At 40.7% G+C, this 25,673-nt stretch overlaps 1 protein-coding gene across 2 annotated transcripts; it reads right to left on the bottom strand.

Annotated features, from left to right (window-relative positions):
- Positions 1–22: 22 nt before the first annotated feature.
- On the bottom strand, positions 23–23,684 carry IREB2 (iron responsive element binding protein 2). Of its 2 annotated transcripts, XM_086620665.1 has the most exons (22): positions 23,618–23,684; positions 22,153–22,242; positions 18,698–18,863; positions 17,376–17,513; positions 15,205–15,426; positions 13,433–13,502; positions 12,068–12,251; positions 11,406–11,545; positions 10,369–10,540; positions 8,960–9,060; positions 8,376–8,492; positions 7,086–7,245; positions 6,088–6,223; positions 5,296–5,380; positions 4,526–4,682; positions 4,155–4,279; positions 3,760–3,864; positions 3,343–3,485; positions 2,049–2,196; positions 1,842–1,964; positions 992–1,177; positions 23–350 (listed from the first exon to the last, which is right to left on the bottom strand). In XM_086620665.1, exons 1-22 carry the CDS (start codon positions 23,634–23,636, stop codon positions 240–242), a joined length of 2,898 nt encoding a protein of 965 aa, XP_086476791.1. In that variant the 5' UTR covers positions 23,637–23,684; the 3' UTR covers positions 23–239. The 2 variants fall into 2 exon arrangements, with proteins under 2 accessions (XP_086476791.1, XP_086476792.1); XM_086620666.1 differs by lacking the exons at positions 17,376–17,513; positions 18,698–18,863; positions 22,153–22,242; positions 23,618–23,684 and adding an exon at positions 16,041–16,194.
- Positions 23,685–25,673: the final 1,989 nt, after the last annotated feature.

Below are 25,673 nucleotides of genomic sequence, written 5' to 3'. Positions count from 1 at the left end.
GCTCTCTGCCACAACACACATGTTGATTTTAGCAATGTTTAATAGCACCATTAGAATATTATTTAAAATCAGGAAGGATCTTGTTGCAGTTACAATGATTCACAATCTTTTACATCCATGGACGAAGTAACTTTGAGCACACTAGGACTGTTTGCAGTTCCACAGTACAGATTCCTGGGTTCACACAAGGCATTTTCAGAATTACCAGTTATGCAAGGTACCCATAGAGTCAGTAGCTACTATAAGAATCTTCGAGCCACAAAGTTTAGACTTCCACCATATTTGTATAAAGTTATCTCCACATCATTTTCAAACGAGGCAATCACGCTGAATACTTTTCCAGTGCTTGTCTTCAAAACAAAAGCGAAAAAGAGAGAGACCAGTTAAGAGCTTTGCTTTCACTTCCCCTTGCTCATTCTCAGTTAATGTTCTAACCCCAAGTTTTGTCAAACACAAGCAAATTCAACCCTGTTACCAACCACAGCAGAGCTGAGGAACTGCTGGGAACAGAACAAAGGCTTGTTTTACTGCAGTTCAGATCCAACTGGGAGCATGCTCCATACCTATTGGTAACAAAAAGTCCTTTCCCTCAGACAGCACAAAGGGTGTTATTACGGGCACACTGTTCCATTACACAGAATGGAAAGCTGAAGCCTCCCTCAAAATAACTGCACCCTTGTCTTTATAAAAGCCTGAAAGAGACGGGACTCAATTCTGCCCTAATACATTGCCCATGATGGGGGAAGCAATGCCCAAAAGAATAATCAAGAATTTCAGGTTGCATAAAAATTACGTCGAGAGAACGTATGTATGTATACTTTGGGAAACATCAATAGCCATGATAAACTTGAGGCAAGACTATAAGCTTACTTTCAAAGAGAACTAAGTTTTGGGTTTTCCTGCTTTCAATCATGAGGATTAACTTTTCTTTTTGTGTTTTCAATCATCAGTACATTCAACAGAGAAATTTTTAAAAAATCTTGCAAAATACCTTAATATCCAAAGTCATTCCGGGCGACAGCTCTGGAGAGAACAATATAGAAAATTGCTCTCTGCCAGTGAGACCCAAAGTACTTGGATTTTCCCCAGGAAGAAACTGAAGTGGAGCTATGCCAATTCCAATCAGCTGACTTTTATGAACCTTCTCATAGCTTTCAGCTAGGACCGCTTTAACACCCTGCAAAAACACAAGCGGTTTTGTATTTCAGTACAGTACTCAGAGTGAGATACAGAAGTAAGCTTCAAATACATATTCTGTCCAAAATCTTGCAATTCAAACAGAAGAGTAAAGAGAGGGCTTTGTACAAGTCCTGTAAGTAAGCAGGTAACATCTTTTAGCTTTACAGCTAGATGAAAGCAAATAAGCCAGAGTAGGTCCATACGGTATGAAATGGAGTTTTATAACAGACAGTGACCATGCTGTAGTTTGCAGGCAGAAAATCCCAGACCGAATGTAGCTGCTTCCATTACTCTACACTAATAAATGGCTGCCTCAGAGTATACTCTGAGTATCTACAGAAATTAGCCTCCAACAGCTAGATACTTAATATCCCACAGAGACCAAACAGAGGTCAGTGCTAGATAGAGGTCTAATTTATCTCAAAGCCTAGAGTCTAAGATGGTAAGTTACATAATTAGGAAATCCAGATTTATCCTGACTAGTGATTCTCTTCTATGAAGATTCTAGCAAAGAAATTACTGTCAAGTCTTCAAAACCAAAATGTGGTATTCTGTGCAAGATTGAGGACAGTTTCTAAACACATTCATGCCCAAAACTAAACAATGTCATTTTAGGTATTTCCAGAAAAAACACACCCCAAAACCAAACAAACCAGCAGTACCAGTAGAAAAGGCCCTTTTGCAGCCCAGTCTCTTGAACTACCCAGTCCATACTTCTTTCCTGCTAGAATAATTACAGGGATGCCTTCTTTCTGGTACAACTCCGCTGCTTCAAACACATCTAGCTGTGGAATAGCAAAGTGAAACAGTTTGAGCGAGTTCTAAATCTGCATCACAATTTCAGAGTAGCTATGCAAAAAATATGTTACCGTTTGTCCTGATGGGAAGTGAATAGTTTTAGGAGCTGGTTTTCCTATGAACTTATTCAGAAGCTTGATATTTGCAAAGGTACCTCTTGTCATCACAGCATCATTACCTCTTCGAGCTCCGTAAGAGTTGAATTCACGAGGTGTGAGTCTAGAATAAAAAGAATATTTAAAAGGGAATCAGTTATTTTAAAGAGTAGCTAGTTTCAAATGATATTCTGATTTTTATAGTAATTATCGCAGCATCTCTAAGATTTCAGTGCAAGATGTAAAGAACTATTCATCCAACAAATGTAACTATTATAAATCATGAACAAAACGTGTAAATCATTGCAGCTTTCCTCATGAATAATCTAGCAATTTTAAATTCGTTTTCTATGACTTTATTATAAAGAGCTATGAGCAGTACGGTACTTACAGAGAATTATGAGGAGACTGTTCTAGGAAACAAGCCTGTTTACTAATCCTCTTACCTCCACCAGCATATTTCTTAACAAGCATTGTACCAAAATGAGAGCTTTACTCGTAAGTTAAACGACCATCCTGGGACTAAAGACCCATTAATTCTTTCTCAAAGTACTACTCATTCAGACTGAATGCAATAGAAAGAGGAATCCACACCACAGGCTATTATTTTGTCATGCTTCGCTGATACTATAGTATTAATAACACACCTTTGCAATAGAACACAACAATATAATTTCCAAAATATTGAGCAGAGGTGTGACACTGAATAGCTCAGCACCACGTTGTGTTCTGCCTCTTCTCAGAACTCCAGCGGAGGTGAAAGGCACCCACTACTGCTGCAGGATGCTCACTGAGGCAGAGGTAGGTTACAGCACCAGTCACATTGGTTTATAAAACTGGGCTTACATTTTTTAAGCTATGTATGTTTCTAGAGTTTCTGATCTGTTCTGTGCATCTGACTGTTCCTGAGGCCAATGACAGGAACAGTGACTAACACCACATTAACAGAAGATCGGTCACCTGATTTGTAAATTAGTAAATTATTGTTGCTTTGACAGGCGTTTGGCAGCAGACATTATTGTAACGACAGCCACAAGAAGGAGTTCTTTAAGAGTATATCTCAACTGCAAGCAAGGTGATTACTAGGACTGCAAGACAGGAGATTACTTACAAACACCAGTAACAGTTACCATTTTGCTTATCCATGTACGATCTGCACTTTGTGCAGACAGGCACTTTTATAATGGAAAGCAGCAGGGCTGATCAGTTATTTGGCACCTGAAGCAGCCCTCTGACGTAACTAGAGCTGTTGAACATGAAAAGCCCTTACCCTTTGTTGGTCAGATACTTAGCAGCAGCACTACTCCTTGCAATGCTTCCAGCAGGGGATATGTGATCCGTCGTTACAGAGTCTCCCAAATAGAGCAAGACATGGGCATTTTCAATCGGTTGTGGTGAAACTGGTTCTTTGGCCTAAAAGAGAAGGGGAAGAGGGGAACAACCACCAAGTAAGAAACCTTTTTTTTTTTCCCCCAAGATCCTTAGAGACATAAAACATATCTGCAGTATATGAAGGGATATTGATGTACAGGCTCCACTCATTCCAGAGATAAAAGCAGCATTTAAAAGACTCTGAAATATCAGTGACAATGAAATTTGTTACTTAAACATTGAAGCTTTAATGCAATAACTTTCTTTTACCTAAATGTAATGCATATAATCTGGTAGGTAGATCCAATATACTTACAAGTTTATCAAAAAAGGAAGGACATCTGATATAAGTAGATTTTAAATCCCAGGGAAATAAAGTTGACTCAGGTGCTTCCAGTAAATTCCACCGTTTGTTTCCTTTCTACAAAAAAAAGTTAACCAAAAAGAACAGAGAAATTGGTTTACAATCTGTTTACATTCTGAAACCAAAGACTTTCTAGTGATTTTCTTTTTAATTTCTGTTATACACTACAAGTTACCTTACTGGCTACTACTTAAGAATCACTACTTAATACAAGCATCCATCTCAGTTAAGTCCTTCTTTACAGTAATGGAAATAATTGACAAACCAATCATATTCAACTGGAAGATATTATAAAGCTCCACTGAAATACAGCCTTTAAGTTACCTAGAACAAAAGACCATTCTTACCTCCATTTTTTCTTTCAATTCTTTAAACATGGATGATATCACACATTCTTCTTCCACTGTGTGAAGTTCTCCTCGAGTGGGCCAAATATCTCGTAAGTAAATACTTTTGCCATTAAAGCCAGTACCTGAGGAAGATTTTAAATGGAATAATAATTTTGAAGAATATTTATATTAGAATATAAATATGTATATATTTGGGTCTTCAGAGATGGTACCAGATACGCAACGAATTTCATCAGTTAAGCTTAATCACCAAACGCGACTGTGCTTTCTCTTCAAGTATACTGGTTTTGCACACTGAAATGCATGTGAAGAAGCCTCTTCCACATAGGCATTAGATGCAGAAGTGTGAGATATAAGGAAATACTTACCCAAAGGCTCAGTTTCGAAGTCTATTCTAACGGTGCCTGCAATAGCATAAGCAACCACGAGTGGTGGAGAAGCAAGGTAGTTGGCACGGACACAGTCACAGAGACGTCCTTCAAAGTTCTTTGTTCCAGACAGGACTCCACAGGCAATTATATCACCCTGGAAGGCAGACCCATATATATTTTTCTATGACTTTGTGGTACTTCAAGAGCTTGTGCTATTTTTTTGTTGACTAAGTCAGATGTGCTTTTAGCATTCCATTTCAAATATTTATTCTAGCACTTCAATTTAAAAACATTTTGTTCTCTCCTGCTACCCCTTCCTCCTTCTCCTCCTTTTCACTCTTCACTCTTGACACTCCGATGTGTTCTCCAGTCACTTTAGTGAACTCCTCTCCTGCCTTTTATTTCTTGTATTTTTCTTCTGCTTCACAGGAGAAAAATGCTGCAGCTGTTTAGACACTGCTAGATTTAAAAATCACTCAAGCACACAGCTCTTTAAAACCTTCCTCTTCATTTATGATACAAGATCTACACATTGTATTCTCCATAGGATTAGATCCTATGTATTTATCTTGTCAGTATACTATTTAGTATGTTTATCTTACGTAGCGATGAATTAACCATGGTCTCCCTCGACATGCACATGTGCAAAACCATCATGCAAAGTCCAAGCCACCAATCAAATATATTTTGGACAAATTACTGTATTTTGTGATCACTTAACTGGGTGAGAATTGTATTTCTGTATTCGACAAGCCTTAGAGCTTTACCTGTTTTATTGCATTCCTGATGGCTTCTGGCAAGGGGGCAGTGTTTCCAACACAGGTTGAACACCCATAACCGACAACCTCAAACCTAAATTGCAAAAAACCAAATCAAGTAACACATTAAATGATCACAAGGAATTTATTAGCAAAACAGAGTTTCTTTTATTAGCAATCACTAAGAAGTTTGGAGTTTTTTCTTCCTTTGACAATTAGACTTTTTAGTAAGTGAAGAGCAGACACTACATCTCACTGATGCAAGCAGGAAGAGACAAGGTAATATTTTTGTAAGTGATCAAGGTAAGTCAAATAAGATATCTCAAGATGTTGTTAGTTCCATAAGTAATGGCAAAGCAAAGGCAGTAACCTTCCTCACAGAGCACAGCTGGGCACTGTCACAGAATTATGAACATGATCTAATCACTATTGCTACAGAGCAACCTAAAACAACCCAGACAGCAGCAACATTTAGATTAATACAGACTGTCCTGACAAATTTATATCCAGCTTCCACTTTTAAAACATATCAACCAGTGCATCCTGTCTTGTAAAACACTTACAATTAAGTAGACTACTACCGAAAAGACAGAGCTCAGATGAGGTAGAGACCTACACACTGTAAGGTGGCAATAACATGGAGTAAACCACAACTTTGTCATTTTAACTACTTGCTGACTTAATCCGGTAAATTAAGAACTAGTCAACCTAAAATGACCAGCAACCATATTTATCAACCGGTATAAAACCCATGTGCGCCGTTTTCCTAAAGCGACAAAGGAAGCAGGAGTCACAACTCACCCAAGCTTGCTGAGGTATGGTAATACTCCACTTGAACTGAGGTAATGCGTAACCATTCCACTGCCTGGTGACAGACTAGTTCTTATGTAGGGTTTAACCACTAGGCCAGCTTCAACAGCTTTTTTGGCCAGGAGTCCTGCCAAAAAAAAGCAAGAGACAGTTTATGTTTTGTATATCCCTTAAAAGAACACCTATATGATACTACCTTAGCTAAACTAAGCATTAAAAAACCACCAAACTAGAGGATGCACAGACTTTCAGTTTATTAAATTATTAAAGCAACTACTTGCGTTAATGAAGTTCCTTAACTCATAACAAGAACATTCAGGTTTTTGTTCCCATTCCTATAAAGTAGATGCCCATTTTCTTTCCTATAAGAAAGATCTCTTTCCCATGTTCCAGTTGACAGTGCAAATCCATTTATTCTCCTTCTCATACAGGCCACACAGCCTCAAAGGGAAGCCACAGAGGACCCCAAAAGAAGAATGCAAGGTCTGAGAGAGGATTAACTGTTCTGGGAAAATTGTATGCACCTTGCAAAGGTGCAGCACATACTCTTTAACTAGCTGCTAAAGCACAGAACAATTGATCGGCAATAGGGATTTTCTTTCCAGACTCTGCAGCTAGCTGTAGTTCAAGCTAACATCATCCAGGATGGAGTTAAAGCTGAAGCCCACCTTCTGCATCAACTGCGTCGCTAACGTACATCCATCCGAAAAGAGCCTTAAAACTGGTTACGTGTTGAGATACTACCAAATGCAAGTATTTTGTCATTACCATCATTAATATCACTTTACGACACAAATTTTGAGATTGTGTTACTGAAAAGTAACTTTCATTACATAACCTCCAGAACATACAACAAATTTCAGGCTAAAAGTTTACAGTGTCAAACCCTTAGGTCAAGTAATTACAGAGAACCTAGAAAACTGAAGGTAAAGACTGTAAACATGGGAGCACCATTAAGATCAAGTTAGTTGTCGCTAGTCACAACATACCTGCAGCAAGCATGACAGATGGATTACAGTTGTTGGTACAGCTGATTACTGCAGCAATGACAATGCAGCCGTGAGATAGCTTGTATTCGTTTCCTTCATACTGAACAGGTACAATGTCATTCTGTTTCTCAACTGCTACCTGAAACCCTTTAACACCAGACTAGATAACGAAAAAACACATGTTAGCAGTTATTACAGTACAGAAAGTATGACACTACAGCAAGACCAAGTGAACTCTCATTTAAAAATAATACTCAGCTGTCCCATCAGGAACCCCTAAACACATTTTAAAAGCAACCCTCAGTTCATGCCTCTCTCCACATCTTCAGTGGTCTCATCCTTCTTTCTTCATAATTGCTTTAACTTTGCAACAATTGCGAACAAAGGCTTATTTCCCACTGTACATGAAAGAACCATCTCTTACAACCACACGTCTAATTCTATACAAATACTTGTTTCTGAATTAGAAGCGTACCCAAGATTTTAACTGGAAGAAGATTAGAACTAAAAGCAGGCTAGATCAATTAACATTTCACATCCTCCAGCTCTTCAGCACCTAGTCATCCTCCAGAGATCTCTTTCAACCTCAGCCACTGTGATCCATGATTATTTAGGATTTCTCTTTCCACAACTCATCATTCTGTATTGCACCCCTCATGACAAGCCAGAAATGCTAAAACCAACAAAGAATTTTTACAGAGCGTCTAAGCGTATATGTTTCCAATACTGCTGCCAGTCTTCAATGACAAACACTCAAAATGAAGCTGCATTAGCTGCATTCTTAGATGCCTATGCATATTCCTAACCAAAAACACCATCTTAAGAGTAAAAACATTTCCTCTGGGAAGTCAAGTTAAGCTTGCTCAGTTAAGAACCTAGAACATTGATAGCTACAAATCTTGGAAACCTTTCTGAATCTCCTTTAAGATACGATGAGTTTTCTTGTCTTACGGTAACTGTTTCGGAAATCGAGTAAAACACAGCTGTTTAAAAAATTCTGAAAATGACAGTGTTTCCCAAGCTTATGCTATTTATTACTTTAAGTTTTTCTTCCCTCGCAATCTAAACTGTGAAATTAAGGATTTTTGCAAGTTCGCGTTCCTGACAAACACACCTACAATTTATTGGCTACTGCCCTCGGAACACTTGTCAGCAAGGAAGGAGTATCATTGGATGAGCTGTTTATATAGCAATAAGGAGGGCTCAGCAGGTATGCAAGGAACAATAACAGAACGTTTATTCACCCAGACTAAAGAAAGTACCTTTGAAGAGTACATCAGTTGTACAAACCTTTTCATTTAAGCAGGCTTGGAAGTCACTTTTCATGTTATTAACAGCCACTCTATCTTGGGACCTCTTGGGGCCACTGACATACGGAATTATAGAACTTAGACTAATTTGCACTACCTAAAAAAGAAACAAGCAAAAAGCATGCATTACCAATCCCAGCCCACCATTACATTGGATATACTCTTGAGACATCCAGGACCTTTTTTGTTTAAAATGGGAATATTCTGAGATATTAAAACTCTGGGCTTCCATTTTCAAGGCTGCTCACTGTAAAAGGCTATTATTCATCTTATTCAAAGTGTTTTACCATTATCCCTGACTTATCTACCATCCATAAGACTTCCCTGATCACTCAGGAGTGACAGGAATTCCCTATCTGTTAGTTAACATGATTGTTACTATACTTCTTTTCCTTCCCTCTCCCTCCATATTTTGCAAACATACTCTGCTTCTCAAAGTTGTAAGTTAATAAATGCAGCTTTCATTAAAGCAACAAAAATTACACCGGGAGACAAAATTGTTAAATCAGCAATAGTTAGTTATCATGAGAATGGGACATACAGAAACAAGCCTTTCAAGCATACCTGGGAATACTCAGGTTCTCTGGAAGAACTCTCACCATTTCTAAATAACTTCACAGCTTTAAGATATGCTTCCATGACCTCAAGCTTGGCCTTATCAAAACCTTAGGAAGGTTATTTCAAACACAAGAAGAGTCACATCAAAAAAAATAAGTAAAACAAAACCACACAATTCTCAGAAATTAAGACTGTTTTAAGCATATTAAATTCATCCTTGCACATCCAAAGTATTTTTCTCCCCAGGGCACAACACTTCCATACTCCAACCTCCAGGAGCTATTCAGGAATGATACACGAGTTAAAATATTTTGTTAGTTTTTATTTTTATTTACACTTGCTTGACTTTCCTTCTTATATCAAGGAACAAAATAAGTTGTTCCAACTCTAGCACTTGTAACTCGAATTTATAGATTTGTCCCTGAAGTTCAAAAAACTTTTCTCTATTAAGATTACTTGTTTAATACAGATCATGTGCTTAATTGATAACAGCCAGTATTACTGGCTGCTGTAGAAAATGTTTCATTTGCTCTTCACTGGCCAGACAAAACATGTTTATTATTAAATTAAAGATGTTTAACTCATATTTGAAAGTGACAGATTTCAGTGTCAGAACGGCTTACTAATGTGAAAGAGCTTTTTTTGATATCTGTTACCCTGTGGCTTTCTCTGTTTGCAGTAGCTTGATGAGGAATGGACATCCTTCTAGCGTAGCTGGAAATGTTGTGATTTGTTTTGCTGTTTCACTTATTTCTAGTAAGCATTTTGGATTTTGATTTTGTAGGGAATCTACAGCTGGTTAAGGGATTCATTTCATATTGAGAAGACTTATATTCCATAGGCTTTTCGAAATATAAGTCAGAATTTTCTTAATAATTTTTTTTAAAGGTTTACGTATGCTCTCAAAAACAAGGACACTGGATGTTGAAAAATAACATGATGTTAGTAAATCGGGTATTAGGCAAATGAACCAGAGTGGACGCAAACCTCAAGGGCAAGTCAGCCACCCACGTGCCAGCACTGTGCATCAAAAGACCACAGCTTCACTTCCACACGTGAGATACACGGAGACAAAATAGGCCACAAAACACCCGTGCCAGTAAAGCCGGTAAATATCTCAGGTCCACGTGTCACATACTAAGCGTCCCATAAAACCAGCCAGCAGTAAATATGCACAGTACTATTTCTGTGGCAGGTATTACTCAGATGCATAAGATTCTGCAGGATAAAAGCTGCAGCAAAGTACATCCCATGACACAGCCTGTTACTGTACAGCAAAATTTTATACATTAAATCCAAGTCAGACCTCTGCAGAAAAAACACTGTTTAAGAACTATGGAGTTCTAAGCAAAAAACATACTGCCATATATCTAACCCACTATTACAACAAATCACTATTTTAATTTTGTCTTTACCTGTATGCTTTAAGTGCTTCAATGTCACATTATCAACAGGGAAAAAGCTCAGAATAGCACCGTATTCAGGACACATATTTGCTATTGTGGTTCGGTCTGCTACAGACAGCTGGGAAACTCCACTCCCAAAAAACTCAACAAATTTTCCAGCGACATCAGCTTGCCTAAGATGCTGTTTAAAAGAAGACACAACAACAACATTTGGTATGTGAAGAGGTACAATTCAAGCACTGTTTGTTGCAACAATTCACAATTAGCAAGTCATGAATGTTTAGAACAAAATGCTGAAACTTTCAGGCCCACATTTGCACAAAAAACCCAACATCACAAAAAAAAAAAGCCAAAACAACAAACAAGCCCTGTTAATATACTGGGTTCTAAAAATCTACACTGGAAGTTGACATAATAAAACACACCTCCACCTGCAACTGAGTTACTCAGATTTCCTGGTGAAGAACAGATATAAGCTTGTATTAAGCTTGCCAGAAAAGAGAGTGTATTTTCAAAGCAATCGCAGCTCTTCAACGCTTTGATGCTGCCTCTTCACCTACTACAACAGAGACAGTTGGTGCCACCCTGGCAAAACCCTGTCTTCAGCAAATACACTCTTGAGTTACACCAGCTTAACAATCATAGACAGGCCTTGTGTCTTGCAGGAGTGTTTTAGAACAAAAAGGGTATCCAGAAAAAGTCTGAGCTACAGAAAAAGCCTACATGCGGCCAGCAGGAGAAAAAAGGAAAATAGGGTTTCTCTTCCCTGCCCTGAGCCTGGCACACTTTTTTTTTTTTTTTTTCAAAAAAAAAAAAATTCTTAGTGAAAGAAGGCCTGTAAATAAACCACTATAGATGAAAAAGAAAAAACCCACTACTTTGGAGGACTATTAAGTAAAAATGGTCAGAGATTATTTGTATCTTTCTGCACTGCCATGACTAAAGGTATGAAAACAATACTTCCAGCATTTCATCCAGTTCTCATATACCACTGGCAGAACTTGCAAAAAGACTTTGCTTTGTTTGAAAAGGCATTGAACTCTTACCTTTGTAATGCTCAGAACGATATCGATGGATGTCGCAAGTGGGCTGGCTGTGCCTGTCAGCTCACACCCAACCACCTCTGGCAAAGTGAGAGTAACCGGCATCCCCAGCATCACTGCTTCTGTTTCAATGCCCCCAACACCTGGAAAGAGAATATTAGGTTGCTTTTCTTCAGTTTAAGTAACAGACACTAAATATTTTGAGGTGCTAAAAATCTAATAAAACCCCTCCTATTAAGCCTAAAGGCTACAGTAAGAAACGGAGAAGTTCTTTTAGATACTTGTACATGGGAAAAAAAAAAAAAATCAAGCAAGACTGCTGCTGAAGTGAAGACTTCACAGTCAACCTGAAAATACTTTATACCTAAAATTAACTTTCCAAGAGAAAAGAAACCTTTACACAAATTTAATACTGCATGTACAAACAGCACTTATTTGAATATCAATCGAGTTTTGGCTATTTTCTCTTCAAACCACAAAAAACAGTTTCTTGAAGGAAAGAAGTGTTAGTTAAGATTACTTTTAGACAAAAACCATCCTGAAGAACAGTTCAAGACAGAGTTTGTTACGCTTGAGATAGAAATATCCAGTGGGAAGGAAGTATTTCTCAGTAACGCTCTAGCATGCGTTTCAAAGTGCTATCGAGTTGCTCTTAGCATACTTACCCCAGCCCAGGATACCCAAGCCATTTACCATGGTTGTGTGAGAATCTGTGCCAACCACGCTATCGGGATATAGGAAATCTTTCACTTCGAAAACAACTCTTGACAAATACTCCAAGTTAACTTGGTGTGCCATTCCAGTCTCGGGAGGAATGATGGAAACATTCTTGAAAACCTTTGAACTCCACTGTAATTTTTCCAAAATGAGAAAAAAAGAGTTTTATTTTTTCAAAGGTATATGCGATTCTTAGAACATAATTAAAATGACAAAACTAGCATGCAATAAAACAGTACTTGCTAATTACTCATGCGGCTTTTGCTCATCTGTCAAACAGCCACGTGATCCCTTTGGACTTTATACATTCATTCAATTCCTGTTGAAGGCTGAATCAATAATTCATACCTACCTTTCAAAAGCAGGGCTGGATAAACCTCACCTTCCAGTTCACACAACTGATTTCACGCACAGCTAAGCTAGTACTTAGACAACAGAACCTAAGCACTTGTATTTGTAGCAGAACTTAGCCCAGTTTTACACTCCTGGATGAGACTGAAGATACATTTTAGAGAAGTGTCTCACTACATGCCAACTCAGCATGCTAGAATTAAAAGAGCTGAGGTGCAAACTTGTTATAAGACTCAGCTTGGCAGTTTCCCTCTTTAATAATGTAAAAGCTAATTTGCAACTGTCAAAAAAAAAAGCCTCCCAGGCTACCTATACAAAAAGATTTTTAGATCATTGTATGGGATTCCTAAACTATGTTAAATTAGTGGATGAAGATCAAACACCAGTGTGGCAGACCCCTGGCTCGCAACAAAGCCGCTGGTGCTCACTGCACAAGACTTCCATTAAAAACAGGCTTACTGGCACTGCTGCCTAGTTTGCGAGCAGCAATGTCTCAACACCAGTCTCTGTCCAGCACTTCCAGCTTCGGTGAGATCTGTAACAGAGGTGTGGATAAAAGAACCTTTCATCCAGAAACTCATTGTGACCTAAGGCACTGGGCTCATTAAAAAGCATTAAAAAGAGTAATGCTTCATAAATATTCTGCTTTGTCCACCACCTTCATGCTGACAAAAACCAAATTAAACAGTATAAACTGTTAGAATTATGAAAAATTATCTCCCCTTTAAGCAACATCTAGATTTAGAATCTCTGCAGCCTAACAATTTTTAAATTTAAAGTCATAAACCATGTTATGAGCCAATTTTCTGTCCCCATATTAAATTCAGATTTGAGAGTCTGATGTTTCCAAACGATTACATTTAATTTATTATCTAAACCTGAACACTGGTGGACAAATGGAGCAAGCTCTTAAAACCACCAAAACACAACACAATACAAAGCCCTTGGGTACACAGACATACCTTAAAAAATTGAAGCCTCTCTCTATTTCTGCCGAATTCCATCTCTTGATTTTTCAATACTGTCTCAGGCCTAGAAGACATCAAGTTTACAACCACTGTCATAATTTATTTCAAATTACAGAAGAACAAGTTGTTATTTTTGGTTGTTTGATGAAAGATTCATTTAAGCCTACAGCAAAATTTGAAGTGGTTTATTAGAACAAAGATAGTTCCTTCCTTGCAGCGAGCCTTCTGCAAGAAATGAAACACCTGATTTAATCTGTGCCATGCTTGAGAACATGTTTATTCTAGGTATAGTTTGCCTAAAGCATTTGATCTCAAAAATACTCATTTTAAGAGACCTATTCCAAGCATGTAGTGCAATACACAGAAACTTCCCTCCCCAGTCAGTAGCCTTACAGGTTGCACACCTCAAAATTCAATACAGTGAAGAACCAAGATGTTCACTACTTCACATAAAACCACTCTCCATGTCCAGTACTAGTCCTTTAGCAAGTGAGTAAAACATCAGGGTAATTGTAACTATCCTCCCTTTCTGTATTTTTTGATCCCAAGCCACAATGTTTTTGCCACAAGCACTCATCAGTACAATCTCATCAAATGAACTTTTCTTAAGAAGTGTGATTTATTAAGACACTTAACGTTAATTATAAAGGGCTAATCCATGATTTAAGAGGAACAACCTCTGCTTTGAGAAAGCGCACGCACTTGCTTTGCACCAGGAAGGAAGTCCTCAATTTTCTGGAGCTGTATTTTACACCATGACCCTTCCCTTTCTTCTCTGCAGAGTCAGAAGGTTAGCGGCTCTACTGCTTTGCAAGGCCCGAGGGACAGTCACCATTCACACTGCAGCTTCGTAACTACCACTGCTCTTTTGCTGCCAGAAACATCCATATTGCTGAAAACATCACTAATTCTGCATTCCTACACCTGTACTGAGCACGAATATTTGCTTATCTATAAAATGACCAAGATGATCAGCATCGTTTCACTGTGGGATGCAGATTTGATCAGCTTTTAAATTCTACACCTGCCTGTCACAGGAAGATAGGGATCTGAACAGCCCGTCAGAGGAAAGAGCTGGCAGCTGAAGGAGAAGGATGATTACATGTAATTGTCATAGATGGAATGGTACTCAATGATCTGTTAGTAATACTGAAAATCCAGAAAAGGCAGAGAGATGAGGTTCCCCTGGGCCATTACATACAGGCAGGATATACATTGCATTTCAACTCAATGACAGATGGACTGTGGGATTCTGTGGAGGCTGGCCGTCATGTATAGGATAGTTCTTAGCTCTTTAAGAGCCAGAGACTTTAAAAAAGTTCTCACAGAAAAAATAAAATTTACTTTTAGAAATAAATCAATGCTTCATCGACGCATTCATAGAATCATAGAATCGTTAGGGCTGGAAGGGACCTGAAAAGGCCATCTAGTCCAATTCCCCTGCAAGGAACAGGGATATCTCCAACTAGATCAGGTTGCTCAGGGCCTCATTCAACCTGGCCTTGAACGTCTCCAGGGATGGAGCATCCACCACCTCTCTGGGCAACCTGTTCCAGTGTTCTACAACATTCATGGTAAAAAATTTTTTCCTAATATCCAACCTGAATCTACCTCCCTCTATTTTAAAACCATTACCCCTTGTCCTATCGAGTACAGGAGGATGTTTAGGAAAAAACCAATAATGACTCACATCTCTATGAACCGTCACAGACAGCGCCTAACAACACAGAAGGGTGCAAATTATTAAAAAAAGGAAGCTTTCATACTCAGGCACCGGCTGCAGATGGAAAGGACAGAGGATAGGTGTGTTCTCAATCTGCGCAGAAAACTGTCCTGAGTTGCGACTGGAATCTCCGGCGCTACACGGCCCCTTGCAGCCAGTTTGACCCCTGCAAGGCAGCTTCCGAGGCTGTGCTCTCAGTGGAGAAAGCTTTGCCATTGGCTTCTGCGAGTCACCACCTCCAGGATTTGGAGCATTCTGTATTGCACTGGAACATTAAATAGAAGAATAATTTAGATATTAGGAATTTTTCTTTTTTTATTATTATTTGTTTTTTACAATCCCTTCAACAGATTACAAAATATCTGAAAAAAACATTTTACTACAACACTGTTGCAAAGTAAACTATCACCAGATAAGCTCAGTTAAGTAACATAGTGAGGTAATGAGCAAGAGAACAGAACTGGATTTTCTGAAAGACAAACAGCAGATAAACAACAATTTGTTCACAGCAGAGCAGAAATCTCTACAAACAGTTGCAAAGGCTAAACTCCGAGTTTTAAACTTGGAGGGTGTGGGTAGAGCCTCATCTAAGCGGTGGACTTGCACAGCACTATCCTAAAGAAACATGCTAAAGTCACAGAGGAATGATTACAGACAAAGCTTTCTCAAGGAAAGAAACATAACTTTGAGAATTTGTCTAAAAGCCTAATATAATAAAGGTTCAAATAAATTTTATACACTATTCAAGTCAGAAGACAGAAAAACTGTAGTTTTTTGAAAAAATAAAGTCCACATATAGCACAATACCCCCTCTCTGTACAATATTCAGTCTCCACATGAGACCAAATAGTTTGCTGTGAAAAATGAACAACTTTTTACCTCTCAACATTTACATTCGTAATTAAAGCCACGGCTTTCTTCTGCTTTAGTAACACCGAAAGACACTTAGCTAACGAATTGCAGGATATTGCATGGCCTCTAAATCCCAACTCAGTCCACCAGCCTCTGATCAGCGGGAGCTGGAAGCTATATAAAAGCAGCACAAACCATCCTGTAGCGAAGGGATTCTTATCAAAGGCCAGCAGCTGCTGAGATACCGTACACTCTCCAAAAGCGTAACTACAGAAGCCGGATTTATCATTACAAAGCAGCATGTTGAGACCTCTTGCCAGCACTTGGTCTTTCTGATAATTTTAGGCTAGCCTAATTGCAATCGAATCAGCTGTCCCTCCACACACAAGAACAGACCACAGAACTGAACACAAACGATTCGTAGCTTCTCGCTCTTCTGATACTAACCAAACTGCAATCCTGTGTGTGTTGGGTAGGTCTACAGAAACAACTCTCACACTCATGGCCATTCAACCACAGGTTTTTTCCCCATGAACTTTTAAAATCCCCCAAAGAGCCTGAGCAATTTACACGATTCTGCATGAGTTTGAAAGGCTCCACGATGGAGGGGCAAGGGAGAAGGTGGAGGGGAGCTACATTATTAGTGTTTACTTCAGCAAATACTGAATAAAACGTGAGTGTTTCCTCGAAAGGAGTATAATACTCCTTTCCTGCAGTATTATACTTCTAGCAAAAGGCAGCCCCAGGCTGTTTTCATCACATTACTGCCTGTCAGAATAGGAAAACCACAGTTAGTTTTCCAGTCCCAATAGTTTTCCAGACTCCTACAAATGCTCTTCTCTCTTTGCAAACATATGCAGCCTTTTTTAATCTGTTGTAAAATTCAGGTCCATAAAAAAAAAAAATCAGTCATAAGCTACGGGCTGAAATGACAGTCTTTCAACATGTCCAGTAGGATTGCAAGCCGCTTTGCTGGAGCTATGACAAGGCAGTCACATTAAAAAAAAAAAAACTTTGTTTAGCATGAACAGTAAAAACGGGCCAAAGCAAAATTACAAACTCCCTCTGCCTTCATCTCTTAAGACATGTAATTTTCCAAAAACCATGTCAGATCCAGTTATTTCAGCAATCTCCTGCCCAGAATTTGGGTTGTCAGCTTCATCCATAACCGCTCACAACCCTTCTTCCTCTCCTTCAGGACTGTTGTTTTATGCATTTTGATCCAGACTGCTTTCAGATACCTATTTTCAGGGATCTACACATGACAGATGATTTGATGGGAGAGTACCAAGACCAGCATGAATCCATACTTCAGTATCAGACAAAAACGTTATCATTCATCCAAAAAATGAGGTATGTTACCATTTGCTGAAATCAATCTGCAGAGAATGGTCAACAGTGAGATCAGTTGGGCAGGCAGGATTGACTTTCACAGGATCTCCTCCAGCATTTCTCACAGCTTCCCTCATGGCAGCAAAATCCACCATTGCTGGAATTCCACTAACAGATGAAAAACAAAGAAGTATAACAACGTGGAACATTAACTCACTGAAACTTACAAGCATTTTTTTTTTTAATTTTAACTTTATTTAAGCCTAAATCTACCTAATTTCTATTTCAGATAATAAGCCCCTACTATTCTATTCTTTAAATTTTATAGAACTTGCACTATTTTTAAAAATGAGTGGAGCTGGTACTCATTCACAACAAGCAACAACATGTTCAAAGATAACATACCAAATAAGAACATGGAAACATCTTAAAGAAGAGAATTACATGTCTCTCTTGTCTTGCTATGCTTCTGAAGTGTGATGGTACTTTACCACAAAACTAGTTTTTAGATACTTACTCCCTTTACAATAGAACCTTGCTGTGCAAACAACGCCTGTGCTATATATTTTAACATCTTAGCATGTATTACTACTCTTCTTACAGAGTCAGCCATTTGTGAAGCTCATGGCATTTTACAAAAATATTCTTGTTGCTATTACACAGACAAGTGTACCTGAAGCACAAAACTGAGAGGAGGACAATACTTATATAACACAAGACTTTTAGCTTCCTGACTTGACTTGTTAAGAAGTTACCTCATGTTTACCATTAATAATCACAATTCTTTTTTTTTAATTATCTCACTTCTTGATAAATACATAGTTAATGAGCCAGCAAAACAGCTTAAACTTAGTATTTACAAACTGCTGAAGGACTGTCAATTAAAGGATGCCATACTCACGTCACAAAGGAAGTTAATATTCTAAGAGACTTCTTTTAAGTGCATTATTCATGGCTTCAATTGGATTACCTAAACTTGTGGAGTAAGCAGTACTTAGAATTCCATATATTTCAATGAACTGTCAGCCATCTGGCTACATCCAAAATGTCACCACTTCCATTTGTGTTTTGGCTCTTATCCTGTAAAGCGTTCCCTGTAGGCCAACAGCTTCAGCCTTGCCAACCTGCCCTAAACCCAGGGTACCCTATGGAACAACTCCTATCCTTGCATCCCACCTAATTATCATGAGGAATCTACTGGATAGCAGCAGCAGTGCACAGGTTTCTATTGAGAAAAAGAGGTATTTCAGTATTAAAAGGCCAGGTGCTATTTATTTTCAAGACAAAGAATTGTACATACAACTGAGTTCACACAGATTATTTCAGCATTTTTGGCACATGCGCACACTTACGTAAAGTCTTGAAGAACAACTCTGGCAGGACAGAAGGGCACTTCAACATTATTCTGTTTTGTTTTCCAGTCCAAGATGTTCATAGCATCTGTTTCTTTCACCAAGAAGCCATCACAGTTACGGATACAGGATTCAAACAACACTCGTATGGAATAAGGCAGAGTATCTAGGGCAAAGCAAAGTAACTGACTTAATTAGTGCAACACTTTCAGCTTCTGTAGTTTTTTAAAAATTACATTCTCACATGTCTAAAGAATTCAGTTTGGTTGGGATTGGAAGCTATAGGAGCCTGCTTTTCCAGTTGCCTTTGGGTTTGCTCCCCATTACACAATATGGAACAGTGAGTTGTATAATGTATATGTGGCAGAAGACGAGTTATCCTATGGGATTTGAATTGAAGATACCAATGGCCTGAGTGCACTGTGTTAAGACAGTGACATTTAAGAATAGAATACCTTCTACACTGGCAGGAGAGAGATGCTAGGAATCTAGACCTGGGATTACAGATCGGAGCGGGTGAAAAGCAACAACAGTTAGAATATTTAGAAATGGTTTTTAAACTGTAAATTTTATCATTTAATTTCTTGAGATATCAGGCCAAAAGCATCCAGTGCCAAAATATATGCCCTTTTCTAAGAAACAGTGACATGAAAACAAAAAACTGTTCTGCCATGTGCCCTAAAATTAAACATGTTTCATGAAATACAAAGAATGACACTAAACACAACTTTAGTTATTTTGTTACAGATCTGGATTAAGGTATTGACTAGAAGCAGCTTTCTGGCACAAAAAAAAAACCTTAGGGAACTGGAAATTAGAATTAAAAAAATTGAAAGAAGCAGCAGATGTCACTAATCACTGCAAACAAACCAACAAAAATAATCAAGATTAATTCACGTTTCTCCCCAAATCTTGTTATTTTCAGCACCATTCAAGCAGGAGATGGCTTTATGAGAACAGTGAGAAATATAAAGAAAGTCAGTTGAAGAGGCTGAAACAATTGAGTCCAAGCTTTAACAACAAAGTTACATTCAGTGGTCTCAACCTAATCCAGAGGTTTGTCCACAAACTATTAGTACAGGATTTGCTGACTGTTGTCATTGTGCGCGCCTCGGATATTATCCACAGTTGTTCAATTAGACAAGCCACCCAAAATACTGTAAGAACATCACCAAACGCATGTCGAATCAGCTGTAATGCCACCATGCACTTTATTTAAAAGCCAAGCTACTAGAAGAAAGTTGTTTTGCCTTTTCTTGGATTACAAATAACACACAGTGCATCCGTACAGTAATACATTTAACTGTCCAACGGGCTGCTCAGCAGCCATCAGCTATGGAGAAGTGACTACTTCTCTATTAGGCATTAGCAAGCTCACATCTGCAACACTGTGTGCAGCTTTGGGCCTCCCAGCGTAGAGATCTCAAGAAACAAGAGCACATCCAGCAAAAAGCCTTCTAAGATGGCTGTGAGGCTGCGGCACCTGACACAGGAGTGGATGGGAGACCTGGCTTGCCCACCCTAAGAAAGCTGCGTGAGCTAGCTGCAGTCGTTCATGACCTACGAGGAACCGCAGAGAAGTGGAGGTCTGACTTCTCAGAATTGCAGAGTAAAGGCCAAAAGAAGTCACAAGATGCAGGAAGGGGACAGCGTGACTGGAGAGAAGGAAAAAAGTTCACGGAGAGGCTGGTTAAGCACACGGTCAGGAGAGGTGGTGGAATCCCCATCCTTGCAGACCTGCAGAGCTCAGTCGAGAAACGCTCTCCAAGTTAGCTCCTGTCTCAGCAAGAGGTTGGACTAAATCTCCAGATATCCTCTCTGCCCTAAATCATTCTGAGCTCTTTTTAGCTAACATTTTCTACCATTCTAGCTACCATTTGAATTTATTTTCACCAATACTATTTTAAACACTAGAAAATCAGATTCTCCCTAGCAAATCAGCAAATAAATCAATTAACATTTACATTAGTAATCTGATTAACTTAAACAGGCACTTATTGTTAGATTATAGTCAGAAGCCCCAAGGCAGAAGACAAACAGGTAAAACCCAAAATTAACGTTCTAGCAACAAATGCAACGAGCAATTCCAGACGCTGGATTTGCTATCAGTGCTGTCCCACACTGCGCCTAAATTTTACTTAATATCTTGCTAATATGTAGTTAATATGAGGCTTCCAACTTCTGTGCAGAAGTTTCCACTGGAAGGCAGAGACACTCTCAGTCTAGTCTATTTAGACTCCTTCTCCAAATATCTTCAGGAATATCCACTGCTGCTTTAAGCTTTGTGGCACATCTTAACACAAAGTAGTATCTTCTGCTTATATTTCCACTCTTGTCATAAGGCTTTTCAAAAAGCTGCTGTAGGACTGACTGGTTTTGTTACTACCACACTACTGCTTCTTGCTGGACAAAGCCACAAACAGAAGCCTCTACCTCCATCTTATGTGCTTATCTGAAAGATTAACTTCATTATTAAAAGTGGTAGGAACTCGGAAGAGCACACAGTTGTCCCACAAAATTTTCAGCAGCTGTTGTGCATTAGCTTCTCTCTCTCTCTCTCTTCCCTTCAAACAATAGGGAAGTAAGTAGCAGTAGTGCTGTCAAATATGGATTTAGAGTGAAATATCCACAGGTAATTTATCAGCTAAGAGACACATCGTGAATTCTGTGAATATAGGACAGTAATTTGGACCTTACAAAACAGCAAAACCAAAAAAATAATTCCCAAATACCTTTAGTATGTACCTCAGGTAAATATTTTAGGAGTTTAACATGAAAGCCAAGAAAGAGAATAACAAAAGCACATTTTGATTATCCACAAGAGTAAAGCCTATTCAAGCTGACCTGTGGCTCTCTCCATGTATTCTGCCCCTTCATCACATGGGCACATACTTTTTATTTCTAAAAGGCACCCAGACACAGAGACCCAATAAAAGTCTCTTTGGCACACACCACTTAGCGTTATATTACATACTAATGACATGCTGAGATCAAGCAATTGTTTGAACCCCACAAAACCTCATCTTTCTGCAGCAATTGCAGCAGAAGCTCTGTTCCAGTAAACACAGTTACCCACTTTCTGAAGTTGCTGGCAAGGTGAAACTAGAACACTAGCAGTACAAAATTATAGTAAAAACTGTATTTATTTTTTAAGTACTACACAGGAGTTCTCTATCACTTCCTTTTGTCCCAAAGAGAAATTATTTTGATTTGGAGTACTGTTGAAAACTCCAGCAACATCTATACTTTCTCCCTTACTGAAAACAAGCTACATGAAGTATTACTCACTACCAGCTTCATAAAGCAATAACAGATTGGAAAATTGTAAGTTTTCAAATATACCTATTAAGAACTCAAGTATTCACGATTGCATCTCCTAACATTTTATGGCAGTACGTGACCCATGTTTACTGCTGGTACCATCCTAATTACAAACAATTAAAAATTATCATTACCATACTTGGCGCCTCCAAGCTTTGAGACATTGTAGAACTTCTTCTGTGGATAGTTTCCTAAAGCTTCAATTATGGGCTGGTAAGAGCTTCCTGGGGGGGAAAAAAAAAAAAAGACAAGTTACAGCTATAAAAGAATGGAAGGTTTCAGCACTGATAGAGGATTCATAGGAATGTTTTTTTATTTCTGATTTTATAAAAAATAACGTTTCTCTAGGACTGTCAGTAAATCATGATATGGAAAGGTTTCTAAATGGGTTGAGACACCAAACAATGTAGATGTATGACTAAGATGAATTTTAAGAGTATCTGTAATACAGTATATATAGGTCATGCAAGTAGTCAGCACAGTCACATGCCTGAATACATTTGACCTTTATTGTCTCAGTTTACCATCTACAGAACAGGATAAATGCACCTCACCAGCTCAGATAAGAGATACAGGTCTTAATACGGTAGAAAACACAAAGCATTAAGTGCCAGGCACACAAGAAACAAAAATAAACCTCATAGCAGCTATTAGGTGGAGACAACAAGTAGCTTCTTAGGAGAAGCAGTGGTTCACGCAGTGTTTCAATTCAATTGCTAGCAAACTAAAGGGACAGGGCCAACGATACACTCCCTCAGGCCTAAATCACTTCATACAGCAGAAGTTTAAGGGATTAGAATTTAAATTACAAACACCGGGGAAAACGGTGTTAGTTCTGACATCACCGAGCTGCTCCTGTGAGCACAAACACCAAACGCTGGAGCTGCAGCAGAACACTTACCCTTTGTTTGCCGCTTGCTTTGATCCTAACACACTACAGTTACATTTCCATCGCGAAGCGAACGCTACACCGACAGCTAACAATAACTGCGTCATTTAAGCATCCAAACGATCAGCGTGACCCACCCAAATTAAACCGAGCGCGGTTTAGGCCTCAGCCCGACGCGCAGGTACCCTTACGGGCAGACATGGCTGGCCCGCCGCAGTGTTCGCGGCAGAGGGAACCGAAGGAGGGACAAAAATGGTCGTCAGGAATAACGGGAGACCCGGCGGGACGCGCTTACAGCCGCGGCCAGGCGCCCCGGGCAGCCGCCGGCGAGCGGGCGAGCCCCGACACCGGCCCCCCCCCACCGCCGAGAACAAAGCGGCGGGGGCAGCCGCCGCCGGGGGCGGTAACGGGCCCGGGCGGGGGGCGGCGGGTGCCCCAGAGCAGCGGCGGCGGCCGCCCGCTCCCGCGGGGCAGCGCACCCGCACGAAGAGCCCCCGGCGGCCGCGCAACGGCAGCGAGGGGACAGCGGGGCGGGAGAGCCGCCGGGCGCCGCCTCACACCGCCGGGGCCGGGGTCGCGCTCGGGCCGGGCCGGCCCGCTCCGCCGCCGGCCGGCGCGGAGGGGGCGAGGCGATGGCCCAGCCCACGGGGGTCGCACCGGGTGGGGTGGCGGCGGCTCCTGAGGCCGGCGGCGGCCCCTCTCCCACTGACCTGGCCTGACAGGGTCCATCGCTGGCGACCATATTAGCCCTGCCGGGAGGGGCGCGGGGGGCCGGGGGGAGCGGGCCCGGGCGGGGCGGCCCCAGCTCTCGCGAGACTGCGCCCAGAGGGCTCAGTCTCGCGAGAGCTGGGACCACCCCGCCCACTCCTCCCGCCACTCGCCGCGGGGAAAGGAACACGCGATCTCGCGAGGCTTTGCGGAAAGGGCGGAAGAAGCCAAGTGAGGGGGAGCCGCCTGCTCTCGCGATACTCGCGAGGCCGATGACGAAGGCGGAGGGGCGGAGCTACCCTCCGGGGAAGCGCTTTGAGTGGGGGACGCCTGCGGCCACGCTCGCGCGGCGGCCGCAGGCACCGCCTATTGGCCGCTGCCGCGGGTGACGTCGTTGCGGGGCGGGGCGTGGCGTCAGCGGGGCCGTCCCGGTGTGACGTTCCGCCGTTCCGTGCCCGTTCCGTGCCCGCGGGTCGTGTCCACCGCCCGAAGTGGCGGTGCCCGCGGGGCTGGGGCGCCTGTCCGCAGCCCCCGGGCTCGGGGTCGTGGAAAGACGTGTTGTCGTTGTGTCGCACAGCCAGCCTTGCTCTGGTCCTCGTCTCTGATGCTGCAATTTCTTTTTCAGGTTTTTCTTCTCTTCTTGCTTTTAAACGGTGATCTTTTTTCTTAGCTGGATGATGGAATTTTATTTTTTGTCTCGCTCTTCAGTGCAACGGTGGCAGCGCATGTGGTCGCACTCGCGGTGGTGAACAAGCCGAGCAATACTACTTTCTCCAGGTTATAAGACGAAGATGATATCTCAGGTTTAGACACTAATGCAGCCAGAACTGATCACCAGGCTCAGGCAGCCACGACTACCAAAAAAGATGCCTGTGACTCGGCCTCCGATTGATCCATTTTCCCTTTTGCCTGCATCTGTTTTGACCTAACCTGCCATTGCCTTCCTGAATCGTCACAAAATGACTTGCCACACTGATGGCCAGGGTCATGCTCAAAACTGCATGAGCAACCATAATTCTGGCATTTTTTCACCTGTTCTAGATCGCAGTGATGTCTGGGACATCTTTGAGAGACCACAGGTGGAAGGAACAGGATCAGTAGGAAGGAAGGCAGTGGAGGATGTGGCCGAGACGAGCCTAGAGGAGCTCCCTTGAGTCAGTTGCGTAAAGCACATTCAGGATGCCAAAAGCTGTCTGTTTCTGTGAACAGATTATTTATGCGTGGCATCTCGTTTATAGCTTTCACCTTTGTTGGATCAGCGGAGCCATTTTTCACTACATTGCTCAGACAAACAGCGAGGGCTGCAGCCGAATACCTTGGCACAAAGGGCAGCTTCACCCTCTGCTGCCCAGCGCACATGGCTGCCTCACATGTGCTGGCCACACGTTCACTCCCAGAGGACTTTGGCAGGGGTTTCTGGGGTCAGTGCTGGGACGTGCAGTGATGACCAGACCAAGTGTTGGCAGATACGTGATGGCAGCTTTGTCTCTTGACACATTCAGATAAGATGTATCTCCAGGGACATTCTGCACCATCACTGTGTCCTTTGTGAAGGAAACCTCTAGTCTCACAGGGCTGAGTCCACAGGATGCCAGTGACAAAATGACTTCTGGTTATCTTCCACTGTTGGCTGAAGGCTGACTTTGGTGGGTCAGGTACATCCAGAGAAAGGATTTTTAGGGAGTATGGAGTATTTCTTGTTCACATATGAAATCCTTTAGCACTAAATGTTTAGGGCTTTGTGCCCTTCTGACATATCAGACAGATTTTTGGAAAGCAAATCTCATATATATTTGGTTTTAACACAATGGCCATTTGATATATGTTTTTAATATTAATTTATACTGAAAATGTTCTTTCTTTTTGCTTATTAGCACCTGGGCTCCTCCACTGTTCTGCACACTATATTTTGTGTGTGTGTGTGTGATTCTTTTAGAATCATGGAGTCCTTTAAATGTTGTGTAGCAGCCTGGGAAGAAATATGTTTTTGCAGTTTCCAGAATGTTTTCTCCACTTCCCAGCTGGCATCCAACATCCTGAAATAAGTCAAATTCAAGG

Source organism: Tauraco erythrolophus, chromosome 14, assembly GCF_009769465.1.
Source record: "Tauraco erythrolophus isolate bTauEry1 chromosome 14, bTauEry1.pri, whole genome shotgun sequence".
Taxonomy (NCBI): Eukaryota; Metazoa; Chordata; class Aves; order Musophagiformes; family Musophagidae; genus Tauraco; species Tauraco erythrolophus.
This window is presented reverse-complemented; position numbering and strand designations above follow the sequence as displayed.

Coding starts and splice junctions, on each gene's coding strand:
- IREB2 (XM_086620665.1), bottom strand. Junction 18,864..22,152: donor GCTTGGAGGCGCCAAGTATG/GTAATGATAATT, acceptor GCTTTGCCCTAG/ATACTCTGCCTTATTCCATA. Junction 6,224..7,085: donor ATCTGTCATGCTTGCTGCAG/GTATGTTGTGAC, acceptor TTTTTTTGGCAG/GACTCCTGGCCAAAAAAGCT.